We start from the raw sequence: 15,083 nt of genomic DNA, 5'->3' as shown, positions 1-15,083 counted from the left end.
ATTTCAGAGAAGGGATTCCACAGATTGGCCCTAGTGGTGTTGGAAAAGACTGCCTTGACTTGAAATGTCGACTCTCCATTTCGCTCCGCAGATGTTGCCTGGCCTGAGTTCCTGTGCTTTTGCGTTGATACCTACAATGCTGTTAGGGAGAGAGCTCCAGGACTTTGACCCAGCAACAGTAAAGGAACAACGATATATTTCTGAGTCATGATGGTGTGTGGCTTGGAAGACAACTTCCAGGTAGTGTGTTCCCACACCTTTGCTGCCAGTCCTTCTAGCTGGTAGAGGTCATGGGTTTAGTTGGTGCTGAGGAGTCTTAGACTGAATATTTAGTTAGAATATTAAATTACTGAAGCAGGAACCAAAGCAAGCCAGTAAAGGGTGATGGGTGACTGACATATTGCATTAGACACACAGTTTTGGTTTGTTTTTCCAGAGGGTGGAACAAGGAGAGCCAGTCAGGAGTTTGCTGAAAGAGCCATGCTAGAGGCAAAAGTGGGAGAGAGGAAAAAAAAGATGAGCTGAAGCTGGGACAGAGCTGGAAATTGTCTGCTTTAGTGAAGGCTTGGATGTGGTTCAGTTACTTTGTGGTTAAATATTATAAAGTTATGAATGACGATTCAATTCCTGACAGAGGCCAAAGGCAACAGTTAGGGAATGGAGCTTCCTTAAGAGCAAAGGACAATGGCTTCAGTTTATTAATATTTAACTGAAGGCAACATCTAATTCAATGACAAATCAATCGCTGCCAATGGATCAATGGTGGCGATATGACGGATAAAAGGTTGAGACACAGAGCTCAGTGTTGCCAGCATACATGTAGAAATTGTTTTCTGGATCACGTTAAGCAGCACTTTGTAGAGAATTAGGAAGGAACCAAAGATGCAGGAGTGGGGAAAATATTTTCTAGGTTCTGACTGCAAATAGATAAATAAGCTGTTGCCTCACCTAGTTGGAGAGCTGCTGGAGGAAGATGGTATGATGAACGGTGTCAAACACTGCAAAGAGTTGAGAGTGAGGGATTGATTACCATTATCAGTCACAAAAGACATCTTTATCAAACTCACTAGTTTTTCAGCTGTCATTGAAATGATGGAGGCAAAGTTCTGGGTATAAACTTAGAGGCAGCAGGTCAAGAACTTGAATCAGAGTTTGGAAAAGGAGTAGTAGTTAGCAAGAGAGATATTTAAAGGCCACTTTTTGATAGTGCTAATGGCAAATTTGAAGATCAGGATAAAGTGGAGATTAAAGTTCAGGCATCAGAACATCAGGGCCGAATGGCCTGTTTTCTGTGCTGTGGTGTTCTATGGTTCTACAAGTCAATATATTGTATTTTGGCCTGGTAATACAGAAGGATTACTCTAAATTTCATGATTTTCTGCTGAGCAGATCAGTAATGTGGGCATTTAGAATGAAAGCAGTGGACCCTGCACCTATTAAAATATTTATTGAAGATGGCACATGATTCCATGGTCAGTTTTAGACCAAGTATATTTAAAAATTTTCAAGTTCAAGAATACTGGCTGGAAACCAGGCATTAATGTTTTACTTGATTTCATTTGTAACCAAGTCAAGCTAACAGAAAAACCCATTAGTACCATCCAGGAGTACTTATTTGGCAAAGGTGGTAGTTTTGACACTCCATTTTAATGGAGTTTTTAATGATCTCAACATTAACCCTAGGTGGGGCTTCTTTTTAAAATGGTAATATATTTCCCAACAGATTACAGAAAATGCTTACTGCAGTAAACTTTACTTAAGAATACAAGTGCTATAGTTATGCATCACTATCAGTTCAGAACAAAGAGGGAAACAGTTTTCTTTTTAAGAATTAATTTTTATTGCTTGACCCGTCATTAGGACACTATAACAAAAGGATTATTTTTAGCACATACAATAAATCTGGGAACAATACAAAAATGGTCCTTAGATAATCTACATATTATCACACTATTTCCACTTTGCAATTTTGTTTTTGTAGGTGAGCTAGCTGAGAATGTCTCTAATTCCCATATAAGATAGCTAAGGCAAACTACATCAAACTGTGGTCATTTGTACATACAGTTCTGATTGCACACAAAAGTTAAAGCTTCAACTGCATCAGATTATTCAATAAACTTAATATCAGCTACTTTGTAATAAAATCATTTAGGTAAATAAAAACTTTAAGGATGTGCAACAAGCCAAAACCAATCTGTTAGTTGTCAGGTTTTTCTCCCCAAAATGAGAATGGTCTCAAAAAAAGATATTTATTACTGGAACACTACACTAACATTCCTACAAGCAATTTGGGGTACTGGGAAACTGTATCCTGGAATGATTTTCTACCAATCTGTCCAATTACCCAAAAAAAATACCAGAATTCACGTGTCCAACACTGAACAATCTGGAGAGGATACTTTCCAGCAGTAAACTGGGTTAATTTTGTCCATTCCAGAAATAAAACTCAAGCTTGGTCTCCGCTCAATTTCCAAGCTGGAGTTTACACTGATGAAACAGGAGTTGGCTCTAATTAGAAAAAGTATACTGCAGTTCAACAGCAAGCTGACATTGAATGTCACAAACAACAGAAGGCTGCAAACTAAGAAATTAGATGAAATTCATTGTCACAGCCAATCTGCTCCATGGTCATGATACCATGGTTACCCAATAAGCATTAGATGCCAAATCAAAAAACAAGTTTAAATTAACATCTCAACCCTCCAATGAAATGCAGCTTTCCACTTCAAGTGAAAGTTATTACATGTTCAATGTAGAGTTTCTTCATGGATTTTTATGCTAGCACTTTCTTCAACCTACACAGGCAAGTGCATTGACACACATTAAAATAAACTGCAAGTACCATCAAAAAGTTTGTATTGTGTGCTACATAAAAGGCAGCCTAAATGGTTTTTCAAGTTTTCATCAGGCATAGCAATATTTAGTACATGATAAATCTGGTTTATTTCCCCCTGGAAATATTAGCAATCTATTGGCATCCTATGCCCAACCCTACTTCACAAACAATTTAGTTTTGGCTTGCTGTACAATCCAAATAATAATTCTAGCCCAAGTCATTCTATATAGAATAATGAATATCATCTAATTACAGCTATGTGGAATTAGTAAAGTGTGTATGTAATGGATGCATATTTAACACAAAGCTGTGAAATACTGAAATGTCATTAAGACTCAGCAAAATTTCCTCCTTTCTTGAAAGCCTCAAAATAAAATGCACTTCATGCCTTACTAAAAAGCTGTTGTACATTTCAGAATGCCAATATATTGGCTAGTTGGGATCGTCCAGTTTTTGGTTTCTGCCTTTTACTACAGTGTCTGGGTTTACATTTGCATAATACTGGCTGAGCTCTGGTGTATGCCAATAATGGAACAGCAGCGCCAGCTACTGAGAGCTGCAGGAAAGTGCAACTATGATTAAATACAAAATAATATGGGTTCTACAGCACTGCACCAACTTAATTATCAGCTATTTAAATAGCTATCATATTGCATCATCCTAGTCTAATGCAGGACAGTTAGTTAATACCTATACATGTCCAATGCTATTGGAGAACCAAGAAACAATGTATATATTATAAACTGGGTCAGAACTGCAATAGGATTTAGTGATGCCAGCCTCCCATCATGTGCTGGTCAAGTACTAGTGCATGGAGTATATGCATTAGTACCAGTGATGGTGCTGGTTTGTTACTAAAAGGAATGTTTACTTTTTTGCCCTTGGAATGAAATTACATATGGTTCTTAAACAAGGTTTCATTTTGCAACCCTTTCTCTAGCTCTGTCTCAGCACCAGATTGAAAACTTATAACACATGGCTAGGGAATAAATCCACAGATTATCTAGTTGTGCCAACTAGAACTCATCTTCAACATTGGAGGTTACTTGTTACAAATGATTCAGGGTAAAAAAGGGTATTTGGTAAAAGTAACTGTCAATACATTAACCACATCTACAAAAGAATACTTTTTAATTCTAACTACTTTCACTGATTACCAACTGAAATTGATATTTCCAATTTTATCAGCAAATAGGAACAGACATTCACAGAACTGACTATCCCACATTAACAGAAAGGGCACAATTCAAATTTTACCTCATGTCACTGAATTTAAAACTGAGTAAATATACATCTTTGAAACCAAGTTATCTTATTTCTCATCGTGCAGAAAGAACTAAAATATCTGGCTCTTTTATCCTCTTTCAACATCATAGATCCATACTCAATTTAGGCTGTAGAATTTTCCACAGCTTATGCCAATATAAATCCACAACTAGCCACCAGAAAAAAGTTTACGGGAAGACTGTTTTAAGTCTTTGTTGCTGAAGATGGAATGACTGTAGCCTCTACGAAGTGCTCCATCAGAATGGACAACTCATCCAAAAGCAAAACTCACATTCAGAACTGGTAATTTTCTGGCTACAAATTAATTCCTCACCCACAATTACATTAGGGAGACTAATAAAAAAGGCTCCACTAATTCACAGTTCAAAAAAAATTCTGATATGGGCTTAGAACTTGATATTTTATGCAATAGGCATGTGCTTTAAATCTTAGCAGATCCTGCAACCATAAAGTTTGATCAATACAAAAACATGCCAACCCATGAGGTAAATCCCACAAACTAGAGCATTGCCAAATTGTAATGATGCTGAAATATCATGGTTTATTTGTTTTGTAACCTGGTGTGTATAAATCATAAGTGTATATTAACTAATCTTTCTCATGCAAGTATCTGGCTGTCTCACCCACTGCACAAAGGTATCCATTATTTAGTAGACTACCAAATGTGATCAAAATTAAAATGGACTTCATTTTCTTTTTTAATGGTCTAAATATAACCTCATGTGCAAATGGAGTATACATTTGGCAAATATGCAGGGACTAAGCAAAGCCTAAAACCATATATAAAAAAAATGAAACAACTTCAAATTATTTTCAAAAAATTAAAAAAGGTAACATTCATCTCAAAGCTCAAATGTTTGTTACCTTCAAGACCAAAAGATCTGAATTTAGTCATTTTCCTCCCTCAAATCTGTGCCAGGTACAAACAGAAAATGCTGCTTTCAGTCCTAGCCATGAGGCATGTTTTGTGGTAATTTGCACACCAAGGGTTTAAAAAGTCTTCAATTTTAAAGCTGCTCACCCAAGCCTAAACCCAAGATGTTCAACGCGCACACATTCATGTGATTCAAGACATGAATGCATTTCAACACCTTGAAACAGAGCAAGCTAAAGGGTTCAAAGATCCTCTGCTCATAACCAAAGCTTATTACTGTGTATTAATCACACTGTTTAGTTAAAACAGCAGAGTTTTAATTTTAATAAACAAAACATGAGTTCTACACCAAGCAAAAAGGAAAATACAATGAAGCTGGATTGACTGTTGAAAGCTGGTGCAGTGTGAAAAAGACAAAGCAAATGTGGCATTAAATGCTACAGAGGGAATGCTTTCTCTGATGGACAGGAAGCTGTGGGACTGGTGGTGGTCTGCCACAGGAAGCGGCACTTCAGACAGACATGAGGCAGTTTGCTCTGGCGGATGCTGCAGCAGAGTAAAGGAGGATTTCAGACAGACAGTGATACAAAGCTGTTGTACTGCTGGATATTTCGTTTAAGTATGTCTGAACAAGGACCCAGGACACGCTCAAATCGAGGTCTGTCTAATTTCACACACTTCAATGGACCACGTGCTACCACTGTGGCAGCACGAGGACGGTTCATCAGAAGAGCAATTTCACCTGAGGAAAAAGAAAAGAAATCAAATTCATTCATACTTTTGAGAAATTTCCAAAAGAACCAAGTCTCTATACCCTTCTTGGTCTAGCATGCTAATAACACAAGCTTTCCAGATTTGATCTCCATTGTTTGCCATTGGCCAACTTAAGCTAAGACTACTCTTGGTTTGAGGACAATTGTAGTAGTCAATTCTCTTGTACACCTCTCATAGTATTCAGTTTTGCATACAAAATTCCAATTATTTCTAAAACAGATTTTATATTAAATCTAAATAATATATTAAAACTCACCAAAATAATCTGATGGCCCCAATCTTCCAACTTCTACGAACTCTTCATTTTCTGACCTGCGCTGCAACACAGCTGCTGTACCCTACAAGATATATGAAGTACACTTGAAGCAATAATAATGTTACCATTGCTGCACATCCATACGAATATTCTCAACTTTGATATTGTAAACGGAACTAGAAATACTGTTCAAATATGTCTAGAAATACACTGCCTGGTAATGGGGTTACCAGAAAAAAAGGACTCATGGGCATCTTTCATATTAATTATAGCAATAGCAGTAAAGGCATTATATGGTGAAATTTGCACTGGAAGAAAATACTGGCAGAACTTCTTCACTAAAATTAAACATTTTTAGGATAATATTTCAAATGAGTTAAAAGAGCCAGAACCAAGACATGGAACATCAATATTAAAAGCTTCAAACTCACTGAGACCAGCAGTGTGCTTATATTACAAATAGGACACCAAAAACATGACCAAAATGCAAACATTTACGATTTTTTACTACTACTAAAAAAAATGCAAGCCACTTCCTGAGCCTGATCACCAGGTCATGTATACAGAAACTGTCCCAAAGTAAAAATAACCAAGTTGTATCCAATACTTCACGTCAAGTAAGATGCAAATAAATTGAGGAATTTTACAAAATTAATCTCCAACTGACTTTACCTGACTGCCAGGAAAAAATGGTGATGCCAGAAGATAGAAGAACTGATTCCTCTCTGAAGTCAAAATATCAATGGAAAGCCTCAAAAGGAAATACCCTGCATTTAAATGTGCTGTGGCTTGAAAACAGATGCCAAAGATGTACAACAGAGAATCAAGCCTTAATAGATGCAATACACAGTTTGTCAATTCCAGGAGATTACGAATTTGGGTTTTAAAAATAGTACAAGAATCCAAGGGCTACTTTTAACCATACAACTGAATAGCTTTCAGCAGGGTGCCTCCAACAACACTGAAATTCTCAGAAACCATACCCAAGAACTTGAGTTTTGAGCATTTTTATTTGAAGTAATTAAGCTTCTGGAAAGGTGGTTCACAAAAAAATGGATTCCCAGTCCAATAGAACATCACATTCAAACCACATGCAAAGTTCCTTTGGCAGCTTCTAGACAGATTAATTGCAAGATGGTTATAATATACAGTATAACTGATTTCTAGTGCTCTGATAAACTGGGAATTCTTTGAGTGGAACTCAAGTAGCCACAGATCAGGTCATTGGCGTTTTAGTAATTATAACACTAAATTCACTGACAGAATTTAAACAACCTGTGGCAGAAGGCATGTTCTGAACTAACAAAACATTCTTGTATAAAAGTAAAATACAGCAGACCTTAAAAGATGACAGAATACTGCAGCCAAGAAACCTCTTGTTCAGAAAAGCAAATTAAAATGCAAAATTCTGGGAAAATTGTCTAAAACCTCATTAAGGGACAGATTATGTCCAGACTTTTGAACAATTACTTTCCCTCCAATTTAGGCAGTATAAAATCAAAGAATTCCTGAAGTGGTAATGACTAGCAAAACAGTCATAACCAACAGTGGCTGCTAATCAGAATTTTGACATGTTAGTAAACAAAAGTTTGTTAAATATTTATTCTCTACTCAAATGGGATATATTGTCATATTAATTATTCCTACCTCCAAAATAATGAAAAATTCATCACCAGGTTCTCCTTGCACCACAATCTTCTGTCCATCTTCAAACTGCACTGGTTCCAATGCATCAGCCACAGTCAACCGTTCCCACTTATCCAGTGATTCTGGTCAGGGAGGGGGAAGGAGCAAGGGAGAAAATTTTCTTCATATTTTGAACAGCATGACTTTTTTTTATTGTATCAAATAAACATAAATCACAAAATTTTGACACTAAGTTACCAAAATATTAATAATCACCCCTTCAATACATCATTAATCAAAATTTTGTTTTAATTATGGCATTCTCAGAAATTAGAGTACAGCGAAGCACCTTAGCAAATTTTGTTTGTTCTCTGCTAGAGTGCTAGGCAATATGCAGGATTCACTGTTTCAGTTGTAAGTGAGAATCAAAAAAATAACGGCAGAAGCTGGGTATCTGAAATAAACATAGAAAATGCTGGAAACACTTAGCTGGTCAAGCAGCATCAGTGAAAGAGAAACAGTTATGTTTTTGGTCCAAAACCTCTTGTTTCCAGCATGTCGTCTTTATTTCACACCATTTCAGGGAGTGGATTGTCCTCAACAGGGACAAAAAGCCACAATTTCATGATCATAGTAGGTAGGGCAAGTATAGGAAAATGAGAAACAGCATGCCCACTTGCCAGTTCAGGTATATGCAAGAAAAAATTCAATGGCATTTATTTCCATCGTATGCAACCCATTAAAGCAGTTTAGTGGACTGTCACACACTCAGTGATGCAAAGTATACAACTGATCACATTCAATATGGTTGCCAAATTTCCCCAATAAGTAGAAGTGACCACACTTCAGAAGATGCATTACTGGGTATGAAACACTTTTGGACTCTGACAATTTCAAAAGGGACCAGAAATTCAAATTCCATAACCCTCCTTTTGAAAATTCTCAATCAGCTGGACAAACTTTTACTCATACAAAGAAGTAGTCCATTTTCTTCCTACCTAATATGGAGACCTTACTGAGGAACTCTTCATACATCTTTCTTTTTCTCAGCGTGCTTCCCTATAAAAGGATTATAAAATTACCAGAACAGTTCACATCCAACATTTTTATATTTCAAAGCTTTTTGCCCAGATCTTGAAATTTTAAGTGTTTTACTAACAGAATAACTAATACGGTTTAAAGGATCTTTAAGACAAATTTCACATATCCTTTTGTATGTCAAGCAATCCCCTGTGGTATTGCCAAGAGTGCAGTTTTCAGGCAAACCAAGATAATTTAACCTTACATTTTTATTAAAATTTAAATGTTCAATTTGAAAATATGGATAATTGCTATTGAATGCCAGTGTGCAAAATGAATCATTGATGGGCATGTACAATTACTGTATAACATTTTTTACAGGAGGGTTTCATTACTAAATCATCTAGCTGTCTTATCCTGAGTTAGTAAACAGCAGGATCCCACTAATTGAACACTGGGTTAGTACAAGTAAAATAGACTTCTCAGAATTGGTGAGAATTGAAAGGGGCAGTTCAAATATTTTGGTGGGAAAAAGGCAAATCTGACAAACTATTGGGTCCTGAAAATTATCAATAACATTGTACAATATTTAAAGGTTTTAAAAGTGTGAAGGATTTCAATAACATGAATTGCAAGATCTTTAGTCGTCTAACCAGAAAGTTTCTGATTGTACTTCACGTTAATATAGTAAAGAATGCAAAATATTGAAAAGACATTTTGCTTCATTATTCACAGTATGTAGTCCAACACCGGTACATTAGGGAATTAAATAATTAGATAATTATCCTAGAGGATGAGGTCATGCAGCTTGAAACTGAAACTTTGCAACCCATGTTATGAAAGGACACTCACAATGCTGTTGGCTCAGCATTTCAGGATTTAACCATGCAATAAAGGAACAGCAATTGCAAGTTGATATGCAATTTGGCATGGAACCTATAGGTGGTGTTATTCTCATGCATGTGCTGCCTTGAACACCTGGGTACACTGTGTTTTGGGAAGTTCTGCTAGAATGGCCCAATGCATTTTGTACACTTGGCCACACTACACTGATGGAGAAGGAAATGGGTGCATTTAAGCTGGTAATTAAGCAGCATGGCTATCAAACAGACTGCTTTGCACTGGGTGGTGCCCAGCTTCTCCACCACAGGCTGGGATGCTCTTGCAGCCAACCCATCCCATTAGCTTTTTGATGGCCTACCAACATTCAGGACTAAGTGGGCATGACTACAGAGCTTGGACCTGATCTGTTGGTTGGGGAATCACTTAGCTATTTGTTGCATCGTAAGCAGTTTTAACTGGGGAAAGGTGGTCAGTGTTCAAAGCCAAAAGAAGATACAGGATCAGAAAGACAGCATAGTTTTACACAATTAGTAAAAGCCAAGAGGTAATGCTGCAGCTATATAAGGACCCTGGTCAGACCCCACTTGGAATACTGTGCTCAATTCTGGTCACCTCACTACAGGAAGGATGTGGAAGCCATAGAAAGGGTGCAGAGAAGATTTGCAAGGATGCTGCCTGGATTGCAGAGCATGCCTTATGAAAGCAGGTTGAGGGAACTCGGCCTTTTCTCCTTGGAGCGACCCGATGGAGGTATATAAGATGAGAGGCATTGATCAGGTAGATAGAGGCTTTTTCCTAGGGCTGAAATGGTTGCCACAAGAGGACATAGGTTTAAAGTGCTGGGGGGAGATGTCAGGGGTAAGTTTTTTTTTACTCAGAGTGGTGAGTGTGTGGAATGGGCTACCAGCAACGGCGGTGGAGGTGGATACAATAGGGTCTTTTAAGAGACTTTTGGATAGGTACATGGAGCTGAGAAAAATAAGAGGGCTGTGGGTCTCTAAAAGGTAGGGAAATGTCCGGCACAGCTTTGTAGGCTGAAGGGCCTGAATTGTGCTGTAGGTTTTCTATGATTATCTGGATTGCTCCGGCCAAGAATGAAACTCAACAACATAACGGTGAAATGAATGTCTTGCAGACTTCTAGGATACATTTTTGGATGCACGTCTCTTGCGATCACCTGGCAACTGTCAAATTCAAATCACATGCATCAAGGCAAATTCATAAAACAATTTATTGGAAAGGCAATATAAGTTTTTCTTACCATCAAAATTCTCCTATAGCTGTCTCGATCAATACCCCATAACTTCACGTTGGTCTTTGCTCTGACAGTTGCAGCTCTTGGGGTTCCATAAATCAATGCAAGTTCTCCAAAACTGCCACCCTCTCCAATACTAGTCACCCATTCATTGTTAACATAAACCTAAAATCAAAATAAGCAATACCAATATGAACAAACAGATGCTGGAAACACTAAATGCTGGAAGCAATCAGCAGGTGAGGCAGCATCTGTGGCGAAGGAAACAGATTTGACATTTCAGGTCAAGGACCCTTCAACAGAACTAGAGAAGTGAATAATGAAGCATGTTAGAAGTTGCAAAATAGACCATCTACGATGGGATGCAGACCAAAATTGTCAATTTCAATTACTTTGAAAATGGTTAGAGACAGAAAAAAAATAATTGAAACAAAAAAGGTACAGCCACAACTATGAAGAGCAAAAAGGGTGGTTATCCAAAATTGTTAAGTTGAACATTAAATCCCTCAACTGCAACTTTCCCAGAAGGAAGATGAAATGCTGATTCTCAAGCTTGCATTGGCCGCAGTTGGAGCAATAGAGGCAGAAGTTAGAGGGGCACAAATTGGGTTGCCGCTTTGCAATACACCTCTGTACACTCTGTAGAGGTAACCCTGAGCTTTCAGGTCACTTGTTACTTCAATTCTATCCTATTTTGACCCATCTTTGGCCTCATACATTGCTCCAATAGCACCTCATCTTCCATCTGGGAATATTGCAGTCCTTGGGACTTGATACTGAAATGAATAATTGCAGGCAACCACTTCTCCCTCCCCCCCAATTCTTCATAGATGTGGCTGCATCTTTGTTTTTTCTCTTCCTCTAGCTACCAACTTCTAAATTAATTTTAAATTAACTGTTACCTTACAACTTTGGTCTGAACCTCATTAATAAAATATCCACTATTCTTGCCACCCCTCTCCCCCTCCACAACTTAAAGAGCATACAGGTTTCCTCACTTCTCCAGTTCTGATAAATGATCCTGACCTAAAACATTGACTCTTTCCCCCAATGTAGTTTCTGCCTGACCAGCTGAGTGGTTCCAGCATTTTCCGCTTTTGTTCAGAATCAAAGTATTCTGACTTCTACCATTTGGAGTTCAATTATATGGACATTTGAGAGATCAGTAACATTTATTGGGCACGTGGACAACATTTTAATAGTACAATGGCAATACCAAAACAGTCAGTGCATGTCAGACAACAGGTAAGCTTCAGAAAAATAATTTGGTTAATTTTGAACACACACAACTACTTCTCTCAGAAATGTTACACTAGATCCAAATTCCCTGTAAAGTAGGGAGGGTTGGAAGCAGCCAACTTAAATACTGCATCAAAAATTACCAGTGTTCCAGAAGCACAATTTACCAAAGCAATATCAACATTATATGTAGTAAAAAAAAATCCTCATTTTCAGTTTTGCCATTATTTTAAATTTATGATCAACCAATGCTCAAAATACTTCTGAAAAAGTGTAGCACTCGCTTCTTCTGCAATATAAGAATGTCAACATGCACATTTCATATATCTTTTCTATTTCGCAGTCAGAAACACACAACCAATTTACCAAGAGGAGTTTTGGGGAGAAGATATTTTGTCAACCTTTGAAATCTAATTGACTATTTGAACAGTGTATTGGTTGCAAACATTATACTGGAGTCATTAATGAAGTGGTATTTCATTAATATAAGCAAGCAGCATTTAGATTTCTGCATTTAAATCTGCATCAAATTGGTGTGCACAATTAGTTAACAATTTATTAGCATTAATTTGCCTTGTTCATCAATGAAACAACCATAAATGCATTGGGGACCAAGATTCATAAATAGACAAATCACAAGAGAGGTACAATTCAGCACACACACTTTAAAACAGCAGTGCAAAATAAGTAAATCACTAATTCCATTGAGGAGGCTGCAAACTTACATCCATCTCTCCTTGATCAATAACATAGAAATTATCCCCTTCATCGCCTAAAAGAAAAATATACATTAAAACCATTGCAGTGTACAATAAAGCAAATAAATTGAATTAATTTTTGAAAAATTCATCCCACTACCAAAACAAAAAAAACAAGATATCAACATTTTGCCACTAATCAAGTTTGCATCAAACCATTTCCCTCAATCCCTTGTGTTACGAGCCAGGTTGCTACTTGGTGAATGTCCCTTTAAGGCACCTGAACAGTAGTGTGGCTTTGTCTGACTGCTGCAAGTGGGAGCAAAAAGCTTCTATAACTGGAATGATGCAGGTGTCTGAAGGCTGATTCACTGAAGGAACAGTTCTCAAAGTTCAGTTCCGTCAGTCACGAAGTAAGACGATGAGCAAAATCTTCTGACACCCATGTTAAAATGTAGGGAAAATGCAGAGAGGAGTTTACGAACTCCACAAGTTCCACGATGGAACCAATACAACGCCCCAATTGCTGAAGTATCTGCCACACTGAGGGCACTTGATACGTGGCCACCCACAGATATATCTGATTCTTGGTACAGGTTAATGCAAAGTGGACTCCACAGATTGCTCCAAAAATTCATGTATGGATTGTTAAGTAACAGTCAACGATTGTGCTTCACTCACAGATAGAGGCTGGCAGTCAGTGCTACCAACTCTCACATGTGTCTCCCTCTCTTTTCTGTCAGTGTCTGCAGTTGCCAGCACTTCAGTGAATCCACCTTCAGACACCTGCATCATTCCAGTTATAGAAGCTTTTCACTCCCACTCACAGCAGTCAGACAAAGCCACATACACTACCGTTCAGGTGCCTTAAGGGACATTCACCAAGTAGCAACCTGGCTCGTAACACTTGCCATAGACTCAAACATCTAATTCTTCAAGCAGATTTCTGGCTTTCACCCCTTTTTATCCATTGCACAAGAAACAGTTTCTTCATCTCCCCACTCATACAAAAGCACCAGACCATAAGCTAATTAAGTCGAACCACATGACATGACCACTTGACATTTAGTGGCATTTCCATCTCCAAGTCCCTGATCAAATCCTGGGGTTACTATTGACCAGAAACTCCAGTAGACTAATCACAAAAGCTGTAGCTACAAGAGAAAGTCAGCAGCTGGATTTCCACCATCTCTATAAAGGCACAAATCAGGGATATGATGGAATATTCTTTATGATTGCAGTTCCAATATGTTATGATGATCAACAACATCCAGGGCAAAAAAGCCCACTTGGCTGGTATCTCATCCACCACTTTTGCACCATAACTGCAGTCTGCACAATTTGTAAAGTGCACTGTAGTTACTTGTGGAGATTCTCCAACTTCAGCTCTCAAACCTGTGACCGTGATCATGAAAAACAAAGACAGCAGGCACAGGTGAAAACTAGTACCTGCCAGTTCACCTCCAAGTTGCAAACCATCCTGACTTTGATACATTAACACTATTTCTTCAATGGCATTGAGTCTAAATACTGGATCTCTACACCCAATAGTGTCTGAAGATCAGCAGCAGATCAAGGTAGGGCCTCATGAACATCTTCAAAGGCAATCAAAGCTGGACAATAAATGTTGGCCTTGCAAGTGATGCCCACATCCCAAAAAAAAAATGGTCACCCCACCACCCCATTCCAACACATGCACCAACTGCTAGCCACTTTCCAAAACCCTCACTAGTTACGTTTACCCTTCAGAAGCTCTCTATTCCAACTCAGTCTCTTATAACCTCTCCAACCATTGCACCCTTCCCCCAGGCACTCAAGCTTTTTCTTTAAAGAAAACCTCAGAGGAATAAGTGGCTATCTGCTCCATCTCTACACATGGAAAAATGCCCAGCTGTTCCTTACCCAGCCACTTCCTCTCCCACTCTGTCCCAATCCATTTGGATTTCTTTCTAATATCACTAGCTTCCTCTCCAACTCTGTTTATTGACAAATTCAAATGATTTAGACTATTTACATATACATGTCATAATAGATGACATTCTGCTGCACTTGGTGCTTAATATCCTAACAAAAGATATGTTTTAAATTTTGATTATCCAAAGTGGAGACAAAGAAAAAGCAATTTTGTTCCAATCTTTCTCATTTTCTTTTCTTATGATATTGGTGAGAGTAAGTGGATCAAAGTATCCATGCTAGCTCTCCACCCATTCCCATAGCTGCACTTGATTTCCATGTAGCAGATTCTCACAAGCCCATTAGTAACCCCCACCTAATTAGAGGTAATTTACACCTACCAGCACATCTTTGGGATATGGGAGACAACCAGAGCATTAGAGGAGATCCACATTGTCAAAGGAAAACCTACAAACTCCATA

The 15,083-nt window shown here is 38.0% G+C and overlaps 1 protein-coding gene across 2 annotated transcripts in view; it reads right to left on the bottom strand.

The window, feature by feature from the left end:
* Positions 1-1,816: 1,816 nt before the first annotated feature.
* LOC127579794 (cAMP-dependent protein kinase type I-alpha regulatory subunit) overlaps positions 1,817-15,083 on the bottom strand; it is a 37,025-nt gene continuing 23,758 nt past the window's right edge. For both annotated transcript variants that reach the window (XM_052032728.1, XM_052032727.1), the window contains exons 5-10: positions 12,736-12,782; positions 10,778-10,936; positions 8,652-8,712; positions 7,675-7,796; positions 6,028-6,109; positions 1,817-5,739 (exon numbers count right to left, since the gene is read on the bottom strand). In XM_052032728.1, the coding sequence (XP_051888688.1) occupies positions 5,567-5,739; positions 6,028-6,109; positions 7,675-7,796; positions 8,652-8,712; positions 10,778-10,936; positions 12,736-12,782 (644 nt within the window). In that variant the 3' untranslated portion in view covers positions 1,817-5,566. The remainder of the gene's footprint in view (positions 5,740-6,027; positions 6,110-7,674; positions 7,797-8,651; positions 8,713-10,777; positions 10,937-12,735; positions 12,783-15,083) is intronic.

This window comes from Pristis pectinata, chromosome 18, assembly GCF_009764475.1.
Source record: "Pristis pectinata isolate sPriPec2 chromosome 18, sPriPec2.1.pri, whole genome shotgun sequence".
Classification (NCBI taxonomy): domain Eukaryota; kingdom Metazoa; phylum Chordata; class Chondrichthyes; order Rhinopristiformes; family Pristidae; genus Pristis; species Pristis pectinata.
Note: the sequence above shows the minus strand (reverse complement) of the source record. Positions and strands in the feature narration are given on the sequence as shown.